Source organism: Polyodon spathula, chromosome 4, assembly GCF_017654505.1.
Source record: "Polyodon spathula isolate WHYD16114869_AA chromosome 4, ASM1765450v1, whole genome shotgun sequence".
NCBI lineage: Eukaryota > Metazoa > Chordata > Actinopteri > Acipenseriformes > Polyodontidae > Polyodon > Polyodon spathula.
In genome coordinates, this window is record NC_054537.1 from 38,784,923 (window position 1) to 38,811,993 (window position 27,071).

A 27,071-nucleotide genomic window follows, 5' to 3' on the forward strand; every position below is an offset into this window, starting at 1 on the left:
AAAATGTCTTAGCATGTTTTTTATTTGTTATAAGTAAAAGCAGAATTGTTCAGGATTGTTTTTCTTAATTTCAGTAAACGGTTTGTAACTAAATGAAAATAAATTTTTGTGTGAAATACAAATAATTACACACATAAAAGAACATGAACAAGAAAAACATGATATCAGTAATAAAATTAATAAAACCACAACCACAATGGGCTTGAATATGTCTTATTCTTACCCAAAGGCCAAATGCATTATTGCATTTAAGTAATTCAAAATAGTTTCCCTTAAATTGTTTAATAAATAATAATATAAATTAGTAATTGATTACTTGTCTTGGTAACACTTTATATTAAGGTGGTGCTTATGAATGTTTTATAAACATATACTATATGCTTGATAACTATGGTATTGAGTGTTAATAAAGCATTATTGATGGTTTATAACCATGCAATAGCCATAGACAGAATTACAGTTTAATAAAGGGGACAGTTTTTAGCCACCTCTAGTAGTGCAATGGGGATGGTTTAAACACCCAAGATTCTAGGATGCGAGTCACGGTTATAAACCACATATAGTGATTTATTAACACTCTATAACATAGTTATTAAGGCTATCAATATTATATTATAAAAACATATTAAGAACCCCAGCACCTTAATATAGGAAAGTGTTACCCTTGCACCCTATTGACTAGTAATAGTAAAATTATTCAAGTAATTCATAGTAATTCATAAGATCAGTAATTTAAACATACATTAGTTTTCGTTGTAAATAACCCAAAACAACATTTAATTCATAAGCAACTAAATTCGTTTTAAATTAACATTTTTCCCTTTACATGTAAAGGGACTGTAACCAATGGTCCCCTTTTGTTACTCAGGCTGCCACTGGAGAAACGACGGTGAGTATGGATCGTACCCACACCGGGTGAAAAACAAAACACGAGAACAATTTGTACATTAAATATATATATATATAGATTATATATATATTATATATATATATTATATATATATATATAGATTAAGTTTTTCATATACGCCATTGCCTTACAAAGAAATATTGAAAAATGGATAATAATAAATCATATTTTTTAAAACTGCCAGTCCTATTTCAATGTTATATTAAAAAAATAAAAAATAAAACTTGAGGATATAGGAGCTGTGAAATTTTCTATGGATTTCAAGTCAGAAATCAGAAATGAAATATATTATACAGTTTTTTACAGGTTTTACGGTGCATGGTATTTTACGAAGAGTAACCTCCGAAATGTCAAATGCAGACCGAGACTTTCCAAAAAGATTGCAAACAGTATTACCCTGTATAGAGTAATATAAATAAAACCAAAGATATATCACACCAGATGTTGAGTGATTCATTATTTTATTAAAAAAGATGCAACCTACAACTTGACAAAACTTTTTTGTAGCAAGAGTTTTATTTTTAAAGTAGAATAAATAAATCATACACAGAAACAATGAAAAAGTAAACTAATAATAATTATAATAAAATACATAACGAAATAATAATAATACTATGACCACTACGACTACTATTAGTAATAATTATACTGAGTATGGCTAAATAATGACCCTCCATTACTTTACACACAGAGAGAGAGAGAGAGAGAGAGAGAGAGAGAGAGAGAGAGAGAGACATTATCTCTGACCCCTCTCCAGTTGTAAGTTAAAAGTCCCAAATTAAATTATACCAATCAATCCATGTCCCCCTATTACTGTATCTGTGCCACTAAGCAATACGTTTGTACACAAATATGTATTTTCCAGGTCTATTAAATATATTTCATAGAGTAGGCTACAACTAACCTATTAATAATTCGATTTGCATGTCGGACTCATCTTGCTTAGGTAATCCAACTTAATAAATTAAAAGTAAAGTGTGAATTTTATTTGATATGATGTGTAGTCAAAACTATCAGCAAATCTGAAACACTGTATCGGTTCAGTTGGGTGAGAACACACAAGTTTGAAACCTTGTAAATTGATTGAAGTGCTTACAGAACCACCTATTAAGAAAAAACTAAAAAAACACTAGATCACCATAACATGCTGTAGACCTTTTTTTTTTATCCCAATGATTTTGCAGTTTTATTGTTCCAAACAAAGTACCTGCTTTTGATGTGTTTTCAACAATGCCATTATCTTGAGTTGAGATTCCCTCCACCCCATCTGTTGCAGTAAATCCAGTCTAACAGTGAAATTATGTTGTGAAATAGTAAATAGTTTTGTGGAAAAATTAAATGTGTAAAAAGTCTAGTTATTGCGAATGAAAATGCCAAATCCAATGTCCACTTAGGTTTAGCTTGCTAACGCTATCTTAAGTAATATAATGCCAGCATAGATAAGACAGTGAGCTCATGTTTGTATGAACAGCAGCGTCAGAATGAGATTCTGTGAGGCTGTGTGGTCCAGTGGTTAAAGAAACAGGCTTGTAACCAGGAGGTCCCCGGTTACTGTGTGACCCTGAGCAAGTCCTCCTTGTGCTCCGTCTTTCGGGTGATACGTTGTTGTAAGTGACTCTGCAACTGATGCATAGTTCACACACCCTAGCTCTGTAAGTCGCCTTGGATAAATAAATCTGCTAAATAAAACATCAACGTGAATCTTTCTGAGCTGAAAGAACTAGAAAGCTCAGTGGTCACAGCAATTAAAGACCTCACTGTGGCCTTAAGGGAGTCCACCAAAGTGGTCCTTCCATTTTAAACAGAAGTTCATCCACTTTTACAATGATCTTTCCACTCTAAACTATGGGCCTTCCAGGTCATTACTATTATCAGGGTGTGGGGTAGAAAGTGATATAGACCAGCATGATAGTTTGATACTGACTGAGCTGAAACGACGTACTAAAATAGCAAAACATGGGAGTACAAATGGGGGTTTGGAAAGACTGACTTGTACAGGATGATGTTATGCTGTTACATTAACAACAGTGAAACAATGTATTTTTTTTTTTATGAGATCCTGTTGTGCGTGACTGTATTCGACAATAAGGTGTCGCAGTGCTGAACTTGATGTCAAGCATTTCAAGGAGAACTAACAATATGACTACATTTTACATTCCTACCTTGTGGATTTTGAACATAAAGTTTACTGGAACAGGAACGTTCGGCAACAGAGTAACTGGAATGAAGGATTTAAACGATTTCTGTCAGGACATTTTCCTGGACTGGTCTACAATTGGAAAGTCAAATCCATAATGCGAAGGTAAGTGACAACAACGATAAGACCAGTGAGGGTACGCAACCAAACAAACGACAAACGGTAATTCGAAGCACGGCAGGACTGTGTTTGCAAAGCAGGGTTATATACCTAATAGGTTGATGGGAACTTGTCGGTAATTGGCTTGTAGATTGACCAATGAATAAATGCGATGTACTATGAGCTGAATTAATGATACCATAGATGTCCTGCCTGAAAACCTTGCAAGCTTTATATTTAGTCAGGTCAATCTAGCCTCTTATTGTCTTCTTAACTTTACAATTTACTGTATATTGTCAGGCTTCAAACACAGGCTTCAAATGTAGACTTTTGTGCAATGGAGCTCATGTTTAGTGCTGCACTTTTCCATATTTCTTCTTGTTTACAGTACAATATAAGTCAATGGTCTCTGTCCTCAGGATAAGCAGCTGGTTGGTTAATGCAAACACAGAAAGCATTGAAGGGGAGGGACAGTTTCACTCTCCAGATGAAATGACCAATGACATGCCAGACATGTGAACACGGACTTATATAACTTAACATGCTGAAAATGTAATACATATATGTTTACTATTAAATGATCTGTGTTCAAAACTGCACATGTGACACCTACATAGTAAATGGAAGCGGTAAAGTAAGATTTATGGAATAATTTAATTAGCTTCACCACTGTAACCTTAAACATCTTGCCCTCAAAAATGATCAAAAATGCCTGGAAAAAGTACTGGAGGTGTCAGAGCAGGATTTACAATTCCATTAAAACCCTGGCTCATTTGTCCATTACACACTGTTTAAAGTGCTGACTAGGCATCCTTTCACAATGCACATGTGCAAAACTTAATTGCGCAACAGTTAAGGAAGTAACTTACCCCTGAAGTAAAAAAAAAAAAAAAAAAAAACAGCAATCACCATGACAACTGGAAAGAGTTTGTACATAACATATGATTATAAATTGAATCCAAGGCTGTCAAACACAGTACTTTACTAAAAATAAAAAATGTGCTAAGAAGTTGTGTGTATAGTATTATAATACTGGAGATTGTACTACATATGATATAGGGCTTAAGTATTTCTAATGAACTACATTCATATATTTTAGTTTTACATGTTGGGAACATAAACATCTAATTCTTAAACACCTGTTTTATATTAGTAAAAATAATAACAAATGGAGCTCGTATTGTTTTCCAATATGTTAATTTGTCTCCTGACATGATGTTTTTCCAAACTGGAGTCTATAGTACCCTGAGTCTTCAGAAGATATTAGAAGACTACTATTTATACCACTACAAGAGGACTATTTTTAAAGATGTTGTACATTTTTATTTATTTATTTATATGTCTGTTCTATATGTATTATAAACTGTGTTACTGTGTTATCAGACTTCATTGTGTAAGTTATTATTGTAATAGTTACAAATATTGTGATCATTTGTATCACCTAAAGTGTGATGTTTTCTGCAGTATTTACTGTAGTTACAGTATTTAATGCAGTATTCTACAATAACTACTTCAATGTACTGTAGTGTGGAGTTCATTAACATTAATACTGGGACTCAAAAGCTTAAGAATAGTTGGAATGGTAAATAGAGATTTTTTAGTCTGAAGATTATGTGGTAAGTAGTATTTTCTTTCTTTGTAAACAAACTAGACCTCTGTTTTTGTATAATGCACACACACACACACACACATACACACACACTGGTGTATCAAAAGTTGAACTGCTTTAGTTATTATTATTATTATTATTATTAATAATAATAATAATAATAATAATAATAATAATAATAAATAATAATAATAATAATAATAATAATAATGTTAAAAATCTGTGGATTTGTACATGAGCAATAATTATGTTGAGTGCTGTCTTTCCCGCCCGGGATCGCAAATCAATACAAATTCTCTCCACAGCCATGGTCGATGCAGAAGAGAATTGTCAGCAAACTGATATCTATTAATTTGGATTTGCAGGAAGTGTGTGTGAATTGACAACAACCTAACAGGATGTAGAACTGAGTGAGAAAAATAATATGACCTCAGGATACAACTGTGGCCTACAAGCTATGGTTTTATTGTATGTGCCAATAGTATTCCATATTTGTTTTTATGGTTTGGGAGATCTCTAAACCAAGTGATTGACTCATATTAGGCTAAATGCCCAAAAGAAAGCAGAAGGTTATATTTTACTTTATGGGCATATAGAATGCAAAAAAGACCTGGTCCACTAATTTACATTAAAACTGTAGGTCAGTGTTCTTCACTATTTTTCAGAAGGGAGCCACTTTAGCTGATAAGACATCAGTGTGAGGGCCTCCACACTGCCTTTTTCACATTTGTGTTTGTCAGGGGCTGCACATCAGGGACCGCACTAAAGTCCACAGGGGCCACCAGTGGCCCGCGGGCCTTGCAATGAAGAACACTGCTGTAGGTTGTTGTTGACAGTTAATGCAGCTGAAGGAGATGAACCAGCCTGCAGAGAAAGAAAACACTCCCTTTCTGGCTCAATTACGTTTGTGTACATATTGAAGAAGGTTGTTTCCTTATAACCGCGGTTCTCAACTGGTGGGTTGAGCATTCTAATAATACAGTAATTATAATAATAATTTTAAAAATACATATTTTTCACTCCTGCACTGTTTGTCTAGCACTTTTGGCCTGTACTCTTGTATAAAATAAATGACTATATTTTTGCATGAACTTGGCATTTTAGCTTATTCTTTTTGCTGCCACATTTCACAGTGTTCAGGTTGTGGATCTAGAAGATGTCTATTATTTATGTACTACTGATGATCTGCACACTTGCACTACACTACCAATACAACCTGTTGGACCCTATTGCCTAAGGCACACTAAATTGTTACTTGAAATTCTAAAAGAACAATACACTCAAAAGTAAATTTTGTCTTGTCATGTTTTGTCATGTTTTTATATTACTTATTTAGTGTGGTAAATCGCATTTAATAAAGCAGATACCCAATAATAATTAATAATCAGTGAAAATTCTATTCCTCTTGCATTCGATCCTTATTCAGCACAGAAATGGATCTGTTCGTGGTGAGAGAAAAAAGACATGTGCATCATTGTCATGTACTCACATAATAAAAAACTTCAGCTTTACAGTACATGTGTTTCCTGTAAAATACTATTTTTAAACAGAAAAAATGCTGTCTTCTGAGCTATCAAGATATGCTTCAAAGCCACCAGCTGCATGACATACAATAGCAAACGAGTATCCAAGGGGGCATGAAGTCAAGAATGTGTTTTGGAAGTCTAAACCAACAGGACTTAAAAAAAAAACACTGGCTTTCTGATTAATAAGATTCCATTGGAGGCAAAGCTATGGAATAATGTACATCAAAGAATTATAAGGTGTTTAATAATCTAAAATGGTTCACAAAAACTACTGAAGCCAGGTTAATTACCAAGGAACAAATAAATCATGAGTTGTGAGTCTTTATCAAGTAGTGGTACAACATATCTAAAAAATGTATACTATAGCTTTTGTAATTCACAAGATGCCATAACTATTGACTGCTCTGCGCAAGACAAACTGGGGAGCCACACCACTTAGTCAAAGGATGACAGGACAACACCTTTTTTTCCAACACTGAGTATTGTGCTTGTGTGTTCCCTTTTATATGCCATGTCTATCTATAACAATACATGGCTACATGATTGCCATACACACTAATAATCTATTTTAGAAACAAAGGTGCAACTGTTGGAGCAAAAACATTACAAACTGGAACAAAAACTTATTGGCACATTTCCTTTGAAACACTTCTAGGATTTCTGATTATAAATAATGAAGAACAGTATTTAGTATTAAAACATACTGTATGTAGGGCTTGAACCATCACCTGGCACCCATGTGAAGCAAGAATGACTTGCAAAAAAATCCCCAAAAAACTAATAAACTGTGAGATGGTTCAGAAAGCCATGCTTCAGCTGTTCAGAGGATTTTGACAAAACCCGCCGACCCAAATTGGCAGAAATGGCACATTTCTAACCTCTTTGTTAATGTGTTCACCATCCCCGTGGCTCCTCCTCACATCTCGTGTCATAGGTCGGCTTGTAGCTGCCTTTCAGTCATGAGCTGCTAGTGACAGAGGTTGGTGAATGACCACTGAACAGAAATTCTTCCTGTTCCAGCCTGGGGGCTCTCCTCCAACTGCATATATAAGTGAAAGCAGAAGTGGCCTCATTGAACTTGTACCTTGCAAAGGAGAAAGCTCTAGTGAGAGTGAAGCTCCAGCGAGAGTGAACTGCAACTGAGGTATAGTACTACTTATCTTATTTTTAGAAAGGTTTGTCTGCTCAACCTACTATAATAAGAACTTGATTTTCAGATAACAATAAGATAAGGTCTGCAATCTGTTTCTCCCTCTTCCACCTTTCAAAAAAAATCTGCAACAAGCATCTCTCTTTTTAGGAAAACAAGTTTTATTCATGTCACACTTAACATAAAGCTGTCTGCTTTCGCCATCACCGGTGCCTCGTAAAGCCTTTAAAATACTTTAAAATGGACATATAAAAAAAAATTGGTTGCAGATAAACTAGTGGATTCAACAGAACAGAGTTATTTAGACCTTATTATGTTTTATAAAAACTATAGATTTTACAAAGAAGGAATTACGGTTTAATGTTTAGTGTTTTGCACAGATCATAAACTCATACATAATTGCCTACACTGTACAGAAGCTACCCTTTTTACAATTTTAGGATAATTAATGTATTACACATTCTACTGTATACTAAGTGTGCAGCATACTGGCAATAGTGTTCTATATTGTATACGTTGATTTTTTATTTTTTTTTGATAGGGTAGTATACAAGAGATGTCATCCAAGGGAGTTCAGGCATGTGTGTTATACACAATGTGTGCATTTTTCTAAGAATTATGAGTGTAGGTTTTTAACCAATACTGAATCTTCAGCTGGTCAGAATGCATCTAAGTCTTGCTCTCTATTACAAAAAAGATTCAGCCAACTATAAAAACTTGTTAAAACCCAGCATGAAATTCCAAACAATGCTGCCAAGTAAATAGTGCTGACTCCCTAAACAGCTCTGCAACTCCATCCTTTACAATAAAGACAAAAGACACATTATTTGAAGTGATGTATTATTTCCATTGAGCTTTTTAAAAACTCCTCCTCCTTTGAGACTTGAGACGTGAGATTTAACAGTTAAACAGTTGCGATCAATCTTCACCCTTACATTTTTGCACTTCTCTGGAAAAATTATGATTAAACATTGAATTGATCATTTTGATTCCATACTATATTCTGTACATGCTGTTGATATACAGTATTTGTTGGCCATAAGCTTTTTCATCATACTTTAATATAAAAACATAATTTAAAGTCAGGGCGGGGAAAGTTTGTTACTGACACGTTTGTTTTTATTTTCCCTGAAATACAAACTCGCCATTATTTTTTTGTACCCCCTGCCATCCAATTTTTGCTAATCATTTTGCCATAAAAGTTTTAGTCATTTGGTCAAATTCCTGGTGAACTTGGTTTACAGGGGTGATGCTATTGATTATAAAATGAACAAGTTGTGTAGACTGTATAAATGATAAAACACTGGTGGAGTTGGTGTGAGGGAGTTTAATTGGGAATATTGATTATTTAATATGAAAACGCTGCTATTAATAATAATAATAATAATAATAATAATAATAATAAATAATAATAATAATGAATACTGTTTTTTAGTAGGGGTCTGCTTGATTTGGATTTTGTACGTGGGCCAAATTGTGTGTGAGGAAAGTCAGGAATGTACATTGTTTAAAAACATTTTAAAGAATTACACATTTTAAGACTTAGATTATGAGGAACTACCCGTGAAAAGATAAGTGCATTGATTCTCTGTTTCATTTGTACTCTTCCCAGAAAGCGAATACCCGGGTTAAAAGTCTAGAGTCATGGCTGATAAAGACAGGAGACCACCTCCACCCACTCATGTTGGGCGCAGCAACATCCCTCCCGTCTCCTCTAACGTAGAGGAAGACACCCTCCCTGAGTTTGAACCCTTTGGCATTCCCAGAGGACCGCCCAATCTGAGAGGTATCGAATTACATCTTTCACTTGGTCTTCTTGTTGGGTGGATGGGTGTTTTGGCCCAGCGAAGTAGCTTGCACATATGGATTCACTTAACTATTCAGTTTAATTGTATTGAAGTCACGCAGCCTAACAGGAAACAGAATGACAATTTCCAGTGCCTTCATTTGCCACATTTTTTTTTGAAGGAGAAAAACATCCATTACCAGTAACCTGACAAAATGAGAAAGAAACAACACAAGAATACTATATTAATATTATATTAATTCATAGTTATATCAATTTACACAGGTTGTCTTATCTATATAACTACACTGTAATTGCAGATGTGGAATAGCTGAGTTACAGCATAGGTTTATCACAGGGATTTTGCATGCAGCCTTCATAATAAAAAGCAATGTAGTGAAATTGTTTTTAATCCTTATATATAAGACTTTAGAATATTTTTCTTACCTTATTAGAAATTGCAACAGCATTAACCTTTCCACCTTTGGATTTTTACTTCTGATAATAATTACTTTCTGTGCTGTAGGTCAGATGATCGGATTTGATGTTAGACACTGCACAAAAGGGAAAGCAGTGATAATTCATATGGTGCTAATAAGACTGAACATTTTAAAACCTTGGTTATCGCTAGATAACTGCTGGTAGGACAGTTTGATTTGTCCAACATTGATATAATGGGGGAAAAAAAAACCTCAGTATCCACTGATTCGTTTTTCAAATTTGGATGATTTATTGTCTAATTCTGAGTGCTCTGTGCACGCATTACTAAATCCCAACAATGTCAAACATGTTTCAGCTTCTTGAAATATGGTTTACAATAATAGTTATTTTCAGAGCTGCACTGAGAAGACTGGGAGTGTTGACACATGTGAAAATCAGTGTAAATAACACATGTCCATGTTTTCCAAGTAAATAGCAGTTGTGTGATTGGGAGAAAGCAGGAAAACAGGAAATCCACTCTCTTGATTCTTTCAAATGTAAAGTACTAAAAAGAAACTAGTTATATTTATTGACAAACATTTCACATCTAATGACTTAATAATGCCTTATTGCATAATATTGTTACTGTAGTTTTTTAAATATTTCTACAGTATATGCCTTTGCAGATACTGGAAATTCACATTGACCTTGGATCAAGATAAACTAAAATGAAAATAGAACAGGAAGAAAATTATTTCGTTCTCCAAAGACAAAAATAAACTTGACTAAAATTCCTTTGGTCTGTGGTCAGGCCCTCTTTTTATCTTTTTATAAAACGGTTTATTTACCACATGCATGGCAAGAGAGCAGTCTATCTCTCCTGCTTAGCATGTCTTCAGTCAGTCAAATATCCTGTGGGCTGAACTTTATTTTCAGTGTTCCAGCCTCTAAATGCTTTTGAAATTTTACATCTGGGCATATAAACTGACAGAAGTTAAAAATCCCCCAATGTTCAGAAAGTGACAATTCTATAATTTATGAATTTGGTTGATCCACATCTATGCCATGTTGACAGTGATTTGTATACATACTGTACTTGACTGTATAAGGAGCTGTCACTATTTCACAGTTTCCAATACATAATGTGTTTTATGTATATTATATTGTAAAATTACTAGGGATCACTGTCTTAATAATTGATAAATGGTATGCAAGTGTATCAAGCTAAAATCAGAATTTTGGATCCATACCGATTTCGGGTGTGATTTAGAATTTTTCTGTTTGTTTTGTTTAGTGGAGGCATGTGACATGCCAAAAAGGTTAAGGGATCATCACTGATTATTACATTGTATTACCTTGTGTTTATCAATTGAAGGTGATAATTGAAGATGATTACTAAAATGGCCTATATTATTGGCTTACTTGGTGTTACCAAGTAATATAGTTAAAGTCTATAGGAGTGTCACTGATGGCTGGGTGATGACGTTACAGACCGGGAAGTATAGACAGGGATAGTACTGAGGATGAAACGCTGGGCATGTGTTTGTTAAATAAATCAAACAAACAAACAGAAACAGAAAAACTTTCACCCAACCTCCTTCAAAGGGTGAATTGTGAACAAATAATACATTACTTGTGTGTGTGTGTGTGTGTGTGTGTGTGTGTGTGTGTGTGTGTGTGTGTGTGTGTGTGTGTGTGTGTGTGTGCAAAAACAAGAAAAACAAACTAATTTAATTGAAGTTTACTGATGCTTACTGAACATGTGTGAAAATATGATAAATAAAGGTTCATCTACATTGAAAAAGCCAAAACAGCTAATGCTTAATTAACAACATGGCTTTTCTAGTTAACACATGTTCACATGTTAAGTTGAAATAGTAATGCTAAACAAAGCATTTATTTGCAGCTGGTTTACTGCTGTATTTTTTTCAATATACTCTCACATGTTTAAAAAGCTCACTGTAAATGTATTAATTTCAAACTTTATTTGAAGAGTTTATTATTTTTGTCTACCAGACCATATATTGTAGAAATTCTGGTAGTTAAACATACACTTTTGAACACTGTCTATTTTAATTTTATATCTATTTTATTAAACAATGCAGGACTTTAAAAGAAGGATGAGAAAAAAAGTATTGTTCATAGTTTTTACAGGAAAAATATGCTCTTACCTCAAAGAAATGTTTTTAAATTAAAATGACATTGACAGAGGGTGAACAAATTGTGTCTGTTTCTGTGGCAGATTTCCTAGATATATGGGATGTTAACATGCTGAAGAATCAAGATGAAATTAACAAAAAGGAGCACCACACAGATCTGTATGACAACGTCAGACTAATTGTGCGTCGAGGGCAGCCGTTCCAGATCCAATTAACATTCAACAGGCCTTACAACCCTGATAAGGACCAGTTCTGTGTTGAATTCCTCATTGGTGAGTACCAGCAGTTGCTGTATGATTCTGCCACACTGTGCTATGGTCACTATGTTTAGGGGGGATAATATGTACTATTTTCTTTGAAGTGCAAACAGCAGAGTTTAAGCATTTAGAACAGAGACAAAAGCTATTCTGAAAAAAAACAGTTATTATATGAATGATACGTCTTTGTTAGTGTCATATGATATAACACATATGCTTCTGACTGGTCTGCGTCATTCTTTTATTTTATAAAGGACTTTTTTTACCGTTGCGTTTTTCTTACTCTGATGGCATCATTTTGTTTTTCTCTTCATCTGCATTTTCTGTTTATAAATAAAAGATCACATGCTTGCAAGGGGGTAGAGTGGAGAGATCACACTAAGGGACAGAACTGTATCGTAGCTCTTCTGTAATATCAGTTTTTATTTTAGCTTAGTTTGATTTTTGCTCCAAGTGTGTTGCTACTTCGATAAATTTGCATCAGAGTCATGCAAATATGAAAATTGGACACCCTGCTAAGTCTAGGATACTAATCTTAATCAATAACAAAGCTGCTTTTTTAACAAAGCTTCAGCGAAGATGAAAGGTTGAAGTTGGTGATCATGAAACTTTTCAAGATGTTGTTAAAGAAGCCAAGGACAGTCTTGAACTGCTTTAAGCATATACAATTTGATTTAACTAATCAAACCAGGCTAAATAAATTCACAAGTTAAAGCTTTGAGAATAGGGCTCCATGTGTGTTAAAACAAATCATACATGGTTTTGCACTACTATTCATATGGGGACTTGCCATTGACTCCATAAAATGTAGATTTGTATGACCACAATTATATGTTTAGCAATGTATTTCTGCATTAAATACCCCCTGTGGCAGAGCACAGCTCTGCTCTTTAGAAATTGGCAGGGATGGGGTTAAATTCCCCTACCTGCCTGGGTTCATTGTGTTCAGGTGGCTGGGGTTGATTAGATGATTAGTTTAATTAATGATCAATCAGCGCCCAGTCACCTGAGGCCTCTGCTTCTCATTTGAGAGGAGGGAGTTGAGGAAGCAGGTTGGTAGTTTTTGGTTTGTGTGTATTGTTGAGATTTGTGAATCCAGTGAAGGCATTGCCCAGCCTGGAAACCTTTATTTTGTACATTTTGCTTTTTGTCTTTCTTTTTGTGTTTAAATCCCTTTATTTTGCCCTTGTGCACTTTTATTTTGTGTTATTTATAATAAAATTAGTATTTTTTTTTTGAACTGCAGTCTCTGGGCCTCTATCAACTCACCAGCCTGCCACACCCGCATGTATTTTACCTTTTTTCTGCTTTGTAAAAATAATCTCAGTTCTAGTACATACCATCTGCTTATTTGCTGTTCTTTATGTTCAATCTATTAATTTAAATTTAGTATAGCAAATAAAGTAAAAATAAATAAGTGCATTAAGAATAGTGTTTGCTGATAATGGCAATAAAGTAACCACAATAGCAACTAGTCTCTGGTTTGAATGACAAATTGGATAAAGCAGACAACTGGATGCAGTCTGACTAGAAAACTAGTGCTACCTAAAATTGCGAAAAACCAAACAGAAAAAAAAACTTTAAATGTTATTGTTTTTTATGTATCTATTTTCAAATAGCAATAGAACCTTCATAAGAGGACTTTATCATTATGTTAAATGCCCAAGCCTTCGGCTAAGGACATTTACAGCACGATATCTGCCTTACTAGATGGTAAAGCCTGCTTCTTTGAGTTCTATTGTTTAAGTAGGATGACCACCCGTTCCTAATTGGACGGGACAGTCCCTAAACGTAAAAATCAAGTCCTGGTCCCAGGCTAAATAACTTCAGGACAAAATTAGTCCTGGATTCCTAGACACAGTGCAGTTTAACGTGTGACAAAGTGCCCGCCCCGTGTGTATTTTCTGTTATATGTTGCATGTGGTGTGTTAAATGTTGGTGTATAGTCACTGGTACACGGGATATAAATGGGTCTGTGTAACACGAGTGTTTAAAATGTATATTTGTATTTAAACACTTGTGTTACACAGACCCGTTTATATCCCATGTACCAATGACTATACATCAACATTTAACACACCACACGCAACGTATAACAGAAAATACACACAGGGGCGGGCACTTAGTCCCATAGCGCCACACAAAGTATCTTTTTGGTGCAAAGCCCCGCCCTTCCCGCATCATTTTGTAATGCCTACACAGCCCCAAAATAATTGCCACATTGGCTAACCAATCTAAGTATCAAACTATCATGTGACTTTTTACACTCACAGCATCAGTGCAAACTCAGAGAGGAATAGATTAGGTCATGCACGTGGATTATGAAAGGTGCAAATTTATCTTCAAGTTTTTTTCATACATTTTGTAGAAAAGATTTTAGAATTGGTTGCTGAGGTGAAAATGATATTGGGTGGATAGGGTTAATAAATTCATGCTAGATATATACCAGCACGATACTTGTGTGTTCTGTGTCTGGTTGTCTGTCTGTTTTTGTTTTGTTTTGTGTAAATCTTTTGTTTGTAATAAATGTGCGCATCAGCGCTTCAATACCCCAGTCCTGAGTGTCTTCTTCCTGGTTTTCCTGGACATCACCCGCAAGCCATCTTGCCTCACCCTCACTCGCCCCTAAAAAAAAAAAAAAAAAAAAAACTTGAGAAGGACTGATGCCTGATACCCGATGACTGACTCGAGAAATACTGACGCCTGATATCTGATGACTGACTCGAGGAGGACTGAACCCTGACGACTGACTCAAGGAGGATTGATGCTTGTCGACAGACTCAGGGAGAACTAATGCCTGGCACCTGATACCTGATCACTGACTGGAGGAGGACTGACGCCTAACACAGAAAGGAGTGGTACTTGATAATGTCCTTAAATTGACACTGTACACATAGAGCAAATGTGAACCAACAATATTTAGAGATGCCCTATTTCTATGAACTCTGAAATAGAAAATGATGAAATGTGCATCTAGTACCAGATGTTGGTGTCTCTAGATGAGCCAGGAGTGACGTTCTAAACACTGCTATGGAGGAAATAAAACAATGTCCAAGACAAAGGCTTTGTTGGTTAAATGTGTGTTTCTTTTATTGAACATGCTTGTCACACACACACACACTAATGATTTGGAGGCAACAGAGCTGAAAATATAAGTCCAAACCAATGACAAACGGATCCATTTTCTTCAAAGCACATTTAAGTATTTAAGTATGGACTTCTAACTGTATACTGTATATGTAATAATTGATTTCTTGCAGTCTTTGTAAACCTATTAGTAAAATATCTTGGCAATTTCTTGGATGCAAAATATATATTTTTTCAAACAACCCTTCTTTCATAAGGGAACAGTAGAATACATCTGAACTGTGGTTTGCCTTTTGAAACTGATAAGCAGTGTTCCAAGCCTAAGTTATTTCGATCCTGTGATATCTGACCCTGACATGGCTGAAGCAGTCTGATATTGATGTTTAATTTAGCCATATGCCTTGGATGTTGTCTAGAATTTAGTGATTGTGAAAAGTGTCTGATGTATAGTACTGGAAATCATTCTTTATCAGCAGGCAGCAGTACAGTTCATAGGCCTCTTATCTGCCAGTGTGTCTGTAACCTATTCCAAGAGGAACATAGGGTGAGAGGATAATTCAGGCTCTATGTCCATTCAGACCTTTAACTCTATATGAGCTTTTCAGCAAGTGTGCTTTTATTTGTCAGGCATGATTGTTTTGGAATATGAGCGATGTGCTCTGGAAATTGTTTAAAAACAGATGGAGCTCAGTCAAAAAAGATCATAAGAACATAAGAAAGTTTACAAACGAGAGGAGGCCATTCGGCCCATCTTGCTCGTTTGGTTGTTAGTAGCTTATTGATCCCAAAATCTCATCAAGCAGCTTCTTGAAGGATCCCAGGGTGTCAGCTTCAACAACATTACTGGGGAGTTGATTCCAGACCCTCACAATTCTCTGTGTAAAAAAGTGTCTCCTATTTTCTGTTCTGAATGCCCCTTTTTCTAAACTCCATTTGTGACCCCTGGTCCTTGTTTCTTTTTTCAGGCTGAAAAAGTCCCTTGCGTCGACACTGTCAATACCTTTTAGAATTTTGAATGCTTGAATTAGGTCGCCACGTAGTCTTCTTTGTTCAAGACTGAACAGATTCAATTCTTTTAGCCTGTCTGCATATGACATGCCTTTTAAGCCCGGAATAATTCTGGTCGCTCTTCTTTGCACTCTTTCTAGAGCAGCAATATCTTTTTTATAGCGAGGTGACCAGAACTGCACACAATATTCAAGATGAGGTCTTACAAGTGCATTGTACAGTTTTAACATTACTTCCCTTGATTTAAATTCAACACTTTTCACAATGTATCCGAGTATCTTGTTAGCTACTGAAACATCCTGGAGAGCTACAGGGTCTGCTGGTTTTCATTAAAACCAAGTTCTCAGTTACTTAATTGCACTAATTATTGGCTTAATTACTCAAGATTAAGAGGTGTTCCAGATCTTTAGCCACTGACACCTACTGAACCTGCAGGATAGGGGCTCTCCAGGACCAGGGTTGGAGACCCCTGCTCTGCTGCTTACTTATAAGGCTGCGCGAACAGAATCTCTCTCTTTTTTTATTTATTTTTTTAATATTAGCTAGAAATGTAGGACACCTTCCTGACACCAGCCTACACAAATGTATAACACTGCTGTTCGACTCCAGGTTTAATTGAGGCCCAGATCAGAGTTTTCCGTGATTGGGTTCATGTTTACTAGTGTGACACTTGTTTGAGAGGTTGCATATTTATCCAATTATGCATGTTTTCTTAGACATTAATCTTGTATGACAATGCCAGAGTAGAAGGATAAACCACTGAAGAATATAGTGGATTTCTATGTATTTTACCACTTATTAACTATTAACACCTAGCCTATGACTCAACACTTCAAGTCAATTGTTATTAAAAATCCTGTATTTCCACATGTTTGTAGCTGAGGGATGTTTGTGCTGGGGTGTAGTGAGTAGGCAGGTTTGCTCCATGACTCCAGACTACCTTATGGAAAGAAATGCATCATTAGCCAAGGTGCCAGGCTTAGGCTGCCAGATTGAGTGAAGATGTTACTAGATTATGCCTGTCAGAGCTATATATCTCCTACCTGAATACTTTTACTTTGGTGCGAGAAAGGATATGTGCTGAAAGAACTGTCCCGGAGACCAGATTGTGCCTTAGTCAAGTTTTAAAATTAGAGCCGACGTACCTGTTTGGATCAGGCACATGGAAAAGTCATTTCGGAATTAACTCCAACCACAACTCAGGAAAAACCTGATGTCATTAACATTATTGTATGAAAAATTGTATTGTCTAATCTCAATCACTGCATTGCATTCTGATGAGAAAACTGTCTTATTAGCTAGAGAATCATGCAAAAAACGAACATAACAAAAGTATATTTTTGTCTGTCTTTAAGGTGGTTCTCCACAAGTCAGCAAAGGCACTTATATACCCATATTCCCCAACCAAGAGCAAGTTAAAGGTGAATGGGGATGCAGAATACTGCAGAGTGAAGATAATGTTGTCACCCTGTCCATCACTCCGGCTGCAGACTCCATTGTGGGAAAATTCCGGATGTATGTAGCCATAATGACGCCTTATGGGATCCGCAGAACAGCAAGGAATCCTGAAAGAGACATTTACATTCTTTTCAATCCATGGTGTGAAGGTAGCATTCCATTTCATTTTTTCTTTATTCATTCACTAGGTTCATAGTTAAAAACTGTTCAGGGTTGAAAAATCCACATACAGTACTTTTTTTTAACCTTTTTGCAATGTTAGCAATCAGAGTCATTCTTAAATAATGTAATCTGTATTAACTAAGGGGTAGCCTGCTTATACAAATTGGTAAACTAATTACATTTTTTCAGTAACATGAATGTGTGAGGTGCACCTTGAATAAGCACCCATGTGGCTTAAGCTGCCATGAGTATCGATTACTGTTGGTTACTATGAAACTAGGAAATCCACATTTGCCCAGAATTGACCAAATCTAAAACTATCTATCTGTAGATCACTTCCTCTTCATGTCAACAACAACTCCTGGTTGGCAAGCATATTTTTATTTGATAGGAAAGAGTGTTCACTTTACTACCAAACATACACTCTTGTGTCCCTTGCTGAGGCAAACAAACAAAAAACTTAGAGCCATATCACAAACTGCATTAATGCTTTCACAGTGGCTGAAGTATCTCCTGTTTCCTTTCAGAGAAATGGGCTATAGTGTAAATGGTGGTCAAATAGCATTTGTTTTTCAAACAAAGTATAGATTCTCCCATCCTCCAGACGTACAATAAACCTGCAGTAGAGTAACCATGAAAAACATTTGTCTAGACAAAATAAAAAACAACCCCCAATACCCATTCTCTTAATTCAATGATACATTATATCTGCAAATTGCCATGAACTGGTTATCCTATGTACTCATACATCATACCTATTAAGTTCCTTAATAATGAATAATCAGTTTTACATTCATAAACTATAAGGAAAAAACAAACACAATTCACTTGCATAGTTTTTTGTATGAATGAAAGAGGACTTTGATTGGCCATAAAGTTGATTTCATTGGAAAATAGTATTGTTAGCACCTAGGAAAGATAAAAAAAAAAAAAAAAGTGTTCTTCTGCAGATGACTCTGTGTACCTGGACAACGAGGCAGAAAGAAACGAGTATGTCTTGAATGATGCGGGAACCATTTACTACGGGGAAGCCAGTAACGTGGAAACCAGGCCTTGGATTTTTGGTCAGGTAATGTTTTGCAATCAAGTTTGCAGTTCAGGAAACCACTCTCAGCTGTTTTCTAGTGGTCTATTACTCTATTACTATTTTTCAAAGCAGTGTTTAGCTTTAGAGATTTTTATAGACAAAAAACAAAAAACAAAAAAATCTTGAGGAAATGTTCTTTAAAACAGTCTATCGGTATGGTTGGCCCTGTTTGCTTTAAAACCATTTTCTGCTTGAGGTTGAAATATGTAAATTGTTACTTTACTTCATGGCCTTTACAGAAAATAATAATGAGTTAATGCTCTTTCCGATAGCATTGTGCTTGAATCTTTGCTAGGAAATGTGGCTTTAATGTTAACAGTGTATACATCCAGGTTGTGCTATTTATTTGCAAGCTTGAAAAAAAATCCACCTAGTTGGCAATATTAAAAGTCCAAGTGTAACAGAGGGGTGTTCTGCTACGGTGTGGGTGTCCGCTGAGACACAAGAGAGACACAGGGGCTTTTGATGTTGCAAACGCTGCTCAGACTTTCAGGTTTTATTGACAATTGCATTAAAAAAAGCAACAACAAAACAGTGAGGAAAAACAAAAGCTAGCCAAACATGGGCCGAGTGATGCTCCCACTAAAAGGGAGGTCATGCTCCAGGAACATTCTCCCTAACACAACTAAATAAACTTTGGGATTAGAATCCCCTAAACAAATCCCTACCTAAATACCTGGATCCCGGTTAACACACAGTGGTCCTCAGTCGTGCAACTGGTTCACGCGCCCTGTAGTCATGAATCCTCACACTGGTATACAAGAACAGTTACAAAAGACTGGCTTTTTCAGCTCCTTTTTAAAGGCAGATGGCTAGGGTTAATTGATCACCAATTAATCAATTAACAACTGGCTACCTGCTGCATGTTAGATTTCAATTAGGTAGAGAGGAAAGTCTAACCCCTAACCATGCCATATTTAGCACACACTTTGTGTTTACAAAATTGTACAAATTGTATTTCTACACCAAACAAAACATATTTTATTTATAAACCTCACCAACTATACATTATTTACAGGACAGGCCTCAGCTCTGCCATACCAAGTCATGTCTATTCAAATCTAAGGCAAGCTAGTGAATATAAACTACTTGAACAGCTGGTTCTCCAGACACAGATACCTACTTTCCTTGGACTATCTTACAAGGTTATGTAGTCCACGAATAGTGCTAATAGGGGTCTATGAAACAAAATAAAACTAGTCTATAACTAAAGTTGTACTTGAAACATAAGTATTTGAAAAACAAGACTTGAGTGCATCTGTGCCTTCTTTGTGTTTACGTGAATGAGAATAGCATGGGGCTATTCTGTGGCATCAAATGTACTCAAAACCATATTATGTTTCCAGAGACAGTCAAGTCACATCAATTCAGAGCAAAAATGTTCTGAGGGGTAGAGCAACTGTGATTCAGTCAGACAGTCGACAACCTGGAATGCATCGTACAGGTCCAAGCAAAGTAACTACTACGTACACAATACAACAAATACACAAGCACAATACAGCCTCTTCAAATAACTACAGTAGCTCAGCCAGAAAAAGGTCGTGAAAAAATGGTTTGCCTAATCTAAAACTATGGCCTGTACCATATTGGTCATGAATTTTACAAATATGATTGGCATGTTGTGTTTTTTAGGGTTTCTAAAATAAACAAAACATCATTGTATCCTAATGTAATACAATAGCATTGATTCAGTTTTCGAAGACAATGTTCTTTCATGCCACCTCTATGCCAATTTACCACAGCACACCTTCTTTAATAATTGAGACCACCTCAAATATTTGAATGTCAGTATATCATTGGTGAGAATGACAAAACAAAGGAGTGAAAAAGGGACAGATATTTGGCATGGTGCACAAAATAAATATATAAAATATATTAAAAAATAAAAAGTAACATTTTTATTATTTGAAACTTCAAGTCAACTTATATGCATTGCATTATGACCTGCATCATTTTCACAAGCTCTATACACGTGCATTCTGGAGGGGAACTTCTGAACTCCAGGGGGCGGTAGCTCACTGAAAGCCACTTAGAAGTTCCTGTGTGTAAAACGTTGATTGGCTTGGGACTGGGTGATGCCCACTTTTCTTTAATTCTACTGAATTTTTGTGATGAACATAAGTGGGCACTTGTGGGGAAAAACAAATGAGACATGGAATTTGGGTGTTCTTAAGCTGTGGTAAAGTCAGTAAGACATTATGTTTATAGAGCTATTATTATTATTATTATTATTATTATTATTATTATTATTATTATTATTATTATTATTATTATTATATAGCAGTCTGTTTTACAATATTTAATGTGTCAAAACTTATATGCACGTTCAGGTTCAATTTATTTATTTCATTTCTGTTATTTACTAACCTCAAAAAAGTAAAAATAAACCACTCATCCCTTGTTATAATTGTTCCTCATCTATCCCTATCTAATGCTTACACCTACCCTAAAAACACTGACATCTGTACAAGTAGTGTTCTCATGTTTCTGTTCTAGTGCAAGGCTAAAAATACCTTGAAGTATATTATTTGCTCAAGTGCAAGCAACATTTTTACTCACCCATGCCATTTATGAGTTACTGACAATCACTGCATTACAGCAATTCAAATCAGCATGCGTTCTAACACAATTGCTTTAATAAATCTATCCAGACTCCTCCACTGCAAATTTAAATGAGAGTCAAACAGATTGGTCTGTTTGGGAATGTTGCTGTTTTGTTTGTAATCAAAAGACGAAATCTATACTAATGAAAACTATTTCAAATGTTTTAATTTAGTCAATTAATACATTATATAAATAGATTATGGAGAAGAATGAGATTAAAAAATATAACTGAAGTATTTTTGAATGGCTGGGGTTTGGTAGCAAAAGTAAAATAATATATGTAGCCGTCTTGCACATGAAATATTTCATAACTCAAATCGTAGTTGAATTATTTATTGCTATATTCAATGGGGTTAGTTAATGCTTTTTATGTTAAAGGGTTAGAAACTAAACAGAAACACAGACTGGACAGAGAAGAGCATTTGATGTTGAACGTACATAGTGAATCACTGTGGTGTTGTGTTTTTCCCCTGGCAGTTTGAATATGGTGTTTTGGATGCCTGCCTCTATGTAATGGACAATGCACAGATGCCTCTGACTGGAAGGAAAGACCCTGTCAAAGTCAGTCGCGTAGCATCTGCCATGGTGAGTTGATGTATTCAGACAAGTTGATTTTATTAATATCCAAAATTAAATTGTTTTCAGTTTTAATTCAATATCAAAAAACAGATTGACCTGCAGAAGCAAATGATTTATGTTTTTATCTTCATCAATACCCATCAGCCTGGAATGTGGAATTAAACTTGTGTGACAAATTTATAAATTCTTTAACATGGGCAACACAGCAGGAAGTATAGCATGTCTCTTGTGTGCTAGTGGAGTACATGTCAAACCAAATCAAATCTCCTGCATAGGACCACAATGATATAAAGATACGTTCCCCACGTTAGATGGTCCAGATTTTTTTAAAAGCTGAATTAATTGAAGTTTTTTTCTATTTACTATCATTTTTTATTTTTTTGCTTTCACCCTCTTTTCATTAATATTGCTGTTTCCTCCTGTTTGGCAGAGCAAAGACAATCTAAATGGTGTGTCCTTCATTACCACGAACTATGTACTTACTTCAGTAAATATGCAGTTTGCTTATAATCTAGTGCAAGGCTTTTATTTCCAATTACCTGAACGAGTTGCAGTTCTTAGAGTTTATATGTTGTAACTAAAAAGAAATTGCATATAAAATAAATCATTGAACTTTTTTTGTATGAAACAAAAGCATGAAAACGAGTAACATGAGAACTATTTGGCTTCTACACAGGCAGTTTATAAATACACGCTCACATGCCACATAATCTTGTTATTTTGTTTCCTAATACCCTTTTAAACCTCACCATGCATATTCTTGCCCATGTATTTGCAGTCTGTAAACACCAGATTGAGGTTCCATGTTATTCCTATCTAAAACTAACCCTTGTCTATAATCTCTGTCTAAGAGGCCCAGTTGCTTGCTTGTGAGGGTTTCTGTAAATCTCTTGTCTTTGATTCACTGGCACAGACAGCATGACAATTTTATCCTGCTGTCCCTAGCATTGGTTGTCATTGTGGTTAGCCAGTGCATGCCTGAGAGATGTCGATGGCAAGTGCTAGTGACATTTCTAATTTCTGAAAAGCATTTATATTAAGGGGCCTCTTTGCAGTGGCTAGATTTTTATGTTAAATTGAAGGATATAACTGTTTGTGCCGGTACCGGTGCCATATGTAATGTCATACAAGTCTCTGCAGAATCCCATTTCAGGAGTAAAATACAGAGCAAATTGCCTATTACTGTTGTCTGTGGATATTATTTGGTTTACCACTGCATTGGTGGGAAGGATTATATATGTTAATTTACAGCAGAGCACTATATGACAAAATAGATCATCAATGAAAAATTAAAAAAAAAAAAGTGGACTTTGGAGAACTTTGGATACATTTGATTTATTTTATAGGATAATTATGTTAACTATTGAAAGAAATACAGTAGATTACCTGTGGGAAAAGTATGCTTATCAGTAATATTGAAAGTACAAGTGAAAATTATGTATCACCAAATGAATAATGCATTTGTAAGCTATTATATCTTGTCTACACTTTTACTTATGTTAGCAAATAAAGTATCAGCAGTAACCTAGTATTTACAGAACAAATTAAAGGGATGGATAATTTATATTATTGTACTATAAAATGAAAAGAATGTATGGCAATGCAATAACAAAAGGTCCATAGTTACACAGGGGCAGAAACAAAACAGCATTTCTTAAAGTTACAAAAGTAGTCCCCCTTTTTTTCACATAGCAATGTTGATACAGTTTATAATTGAAGAGCTACAGTAATGTATTTAAGAAAAATCAAAGGGTAAAAACCTCAATGACTTTCTGATTTTGATCTAGGTGAACTCGAAGGATGATGATGGGATTGTTGTGGGCAGCTGGTCTGGTGATTACTTATATGGTGTGGCTCCAACAGCCTGGACTGGTAGTGTTGAAATCCTGCTCAATTATGCCAGTAGTGGGGTCCCAGTGTGCTATGGGCAGTGCTGGGTCTTTGCTGCTGTCTTCAATACCTGTAAGAGCCTTTTTCAATTACTTTACAAATACTCATCAGGAATGCACCAGCTATATGTTATAAAATACACACACAGACAAACTTTGTGTCTAATGCCTTCATCCATTTTCACCTTTTGATTTCATGTAAATTGGTTATTTATTGCCTAGTGTTATTTGCAGTGCAGTGGGGTAGTTTAGGGGTTAAATAGATGTGGTAATACTACTTTCTTTTTTCTTGATAATTGAGAATTACATGTGTTTGTATCTGTGGCAAAGTGGCTGGTGATTACGAACAGGTGCAGAGGTGATGCAGTGCAGAAGAAATCACAAACAGTTGTAATCCGGTAGGAAAGTGGTTTTAATTATAATCCGGGTCTGGCGACCAAATAATAAATCCTGGAAATACACAATGATGTGTATTGCACAGAGAAAACTGCAGGGTTACAGGCTCAAACAATAATCACGGGCGTATCTGCCCCACAATAATACAGCACACGGTCAACAGTGGGTGATAAACAATGTTATTTTGTGATTGTATTGTTGCAGTGATGATCCGGCTTGTGCTGGCCCAAGGCGACAGCTCCGGATTTGTGTTAGCTGTCTGGTGGTTCAATAAACACAGACGGTTATTAACAGACAATACAAACAAATGCAACACTCACGAATATTCCTTTACATTCTCTGGCAGTCACTACTGCAGCTCTCAGTCCTTCCTGGTTAAAGCGCAAACCCCAGCGAAGGAAAAGATCAGCGCTTCTCTGGCCCCTTTTATGCTATCCCGCATGATCCCTTGGTAAACGATTCCAGCTGCATCTATTGCTTGCAGCTGGTACATCATTTGTCTTCTGGGTCAATACGTTCCTGCAACAGTCTCGTTTCCATCCAGGCTGACCGACTTCCCAACCTCGGAGCCCGTCCAGATACTTCTCCTTTCTCTATTTAGCACCCTCACAGGTCGAGAGGGAGATTTACAACCAGAAATCATTATATTTCTGTCACAGTATCACCATGGATTTTGTATCATTTTAAGCTTTTATTCGACTACTGCTTTGTTGTTTCCATAACTTGTTAACCCTTTGTTTTCCAGACAGAACTTCCTAACTGTATGATATGTATAATTATAGATTACTTACAGTGTTAAACATGTATTTGTATAATACTGCAATTTTTGTGTTTTTATCCTTAAAAAAAAAAAAAAAAGTTATTAAAAGCCAATATGGCAGTTTTGCACCTTGTGATGCAAATTGGTGCAATGTTGTAGAACATAGGGTTACCAAAAACTTTTATATTGATCATATTTCTGAGAAATACAGTTTCTCAACTATTCACAGAACATAATTAATAGTAGTAGATGCTACTAATGCTCTAAATGCTTGCAACGGTTAATGCTAGACTGGGAAAGCAAATGTTTCCTCAAATCTGCCACACATTATTTATTTAAAACTTCTGTATACGCCTGCCAAGGAATCAAGTTGAGGGCAGACATAAAGGTATTTGGTACAAAAAATAAAAAAAATGCATTACTTTAATTAGCATTACTCATGGGTAACCAGTGTGCAGAAATACATCTCCAGTCTGGTTTCCTTTGCTTTAGTAATTACAGACAATGCTTTTCTTTGTGATAGAGAGAACCTGTTTAGGAAATTATCTTAAGACAATTACATGAAATTATACAGTGGAAGGTATAAAAAATATAAGGAGCCTGACACATTTTTATCATCTTTACAGACATTATATAAATATGTCTTATGTATCTTGAGATGCTCATTAGTACTTAACGAATGTACCGAACCAATGCAATAACTGTATTCTGTGTGATTACTTTTAGTTCTGCGCTGTCTGGGGATGCCTGGCAGGGTTGTCACTAATTTCTTCTCAGCTCACGACAATGATGGGAATTTAAAAATGGATGTAATTCTGGACGAGAATGGACAATTCATGCCCTCTTTAACAAAGGACTCAATCTGGTAAGTTTTACAGGAGGTAAGCGTTGGGACATTTAGTTGTTAGGGCAGTTAGAAGAGATGAAAGTGGAAACTTTTCTTGAATAGAGGGGTAGCAAAATGAATAACTTAAAGCAGCATGTGTAGCCCATTGTTTAATAAGAGTTGAACCCACTGTTAGCACATACTTAAATTCCACAATTGAACCATAATAGGGATTTGAAATGAATATATCTAAAATTATTAATGTGTGTCTGTTAATCTACCGGCTTTTGTGTTTTGTCAAGAAAAATACTCACAGTTCTCGTCTCTCTTTCGGGGCTTGTAGGTTCATTTATATTAAAAAAAGGATGCTGAAGAAACTAAATAGTTTTACTTTTTAGTAGGGGTGTGTCAAGTTCTTGGATCATACGAGTATTCATTACCATTATGGATTCCCCCCCCCCAAGTAAAGAAGAATACTGTTACTATTAGCTACTGTAGCCAATTAGGCAGTGATAGCTGTCTATCTTAAGAAAGATAATCCATGCAAATGAAGAAGGACTAGTGTTTATTATAAAGATAGTTATTGTAATAAAAAATAAAAATACTCACTGGACTTCACATTCAGGTTCCTTCTACATAAATATTAAATCACTGCCTGGTCTCTTTCTGAAGGAAAAAAAAATGGCAGAATTATGTTTTATGACACTTTTAGTTTTAGCCCTGCTCACTCGCAGTAATGTTATTGAGTACGATATGAGTACCAGTACTAGTATGAGTCTAATGATTCGTGTAAGTATGAGTGCGGTAATGAGTAAAGGGTCCTCTGCACACTCATAATATTGACTTTATTGACTTAACCCTTTAAGGACTGTGATCGTGTAAACTCACTCATATTGAAATGTCTTTCTGAGCCTGTAATCGGGGCAACATGATAAAATTTATTGGCTTACTGGGCCACCATACTTTGCCATACAAGTTGGAAATGCATATCATTCGAAAGGGGAGGGATTGAATTTCACATCCTGGTAGATTTTTTTTTTTCATGTGATATCACTGAGACGGGCATTTACACTTTAAAGTGCAGAGAAAGTTTACAGCATTG

General features: G+C 35.5%; 1 protein-coding gene across 1 annotated transcript in view; it reads left to right on the forward strand.

Annotated features, from left to right (window-relative positions):
- Window positions 1–7,317: 7,317 nt before the first annotated feature.
- LOC121314520 (coagulation factor XIII A chain-like) overlaps window positions 7,318–27,071 on the forward strand; it is a 37,563-nt gene continuing 17,809 nt past the window's right edge. The window contains exons 1-8 of the mRNA XM_041247893.1: window positions 7,318–7,485; window positions 9,104–9,277; window positions 11,940–12,128; window positions 17,564–17,815; window positions 18,779–18,897; window positions 21,997–22,104; window positions 23,886–24,060; window positions 25,870–26,008. Of these exons, the coding sequence (XP_041103827.1) occupies window positions 9,136–9,277; window positions 11,940–12,128; window positions 17,564–17,815; window positions 18,779–18,897; window positions 21,997–22,104; window positions 23,886–24,060; window positions 25,870–26,008 (1,124 nt within the window). The 5' untranslated portion in view covers window positions 7,318–7,485; window positions 9,104–9,135. The remainder of the gene's footprint in view (window positions 7,486–9,103; window positions 9,278–11,939; window positions 12,129–17,563; window positions 17,816–18,778; window positions 18,898–21,996; window positions 22,105–23,885; window positions 24,061–25,869; window positions 26,009–27,071) is intronic.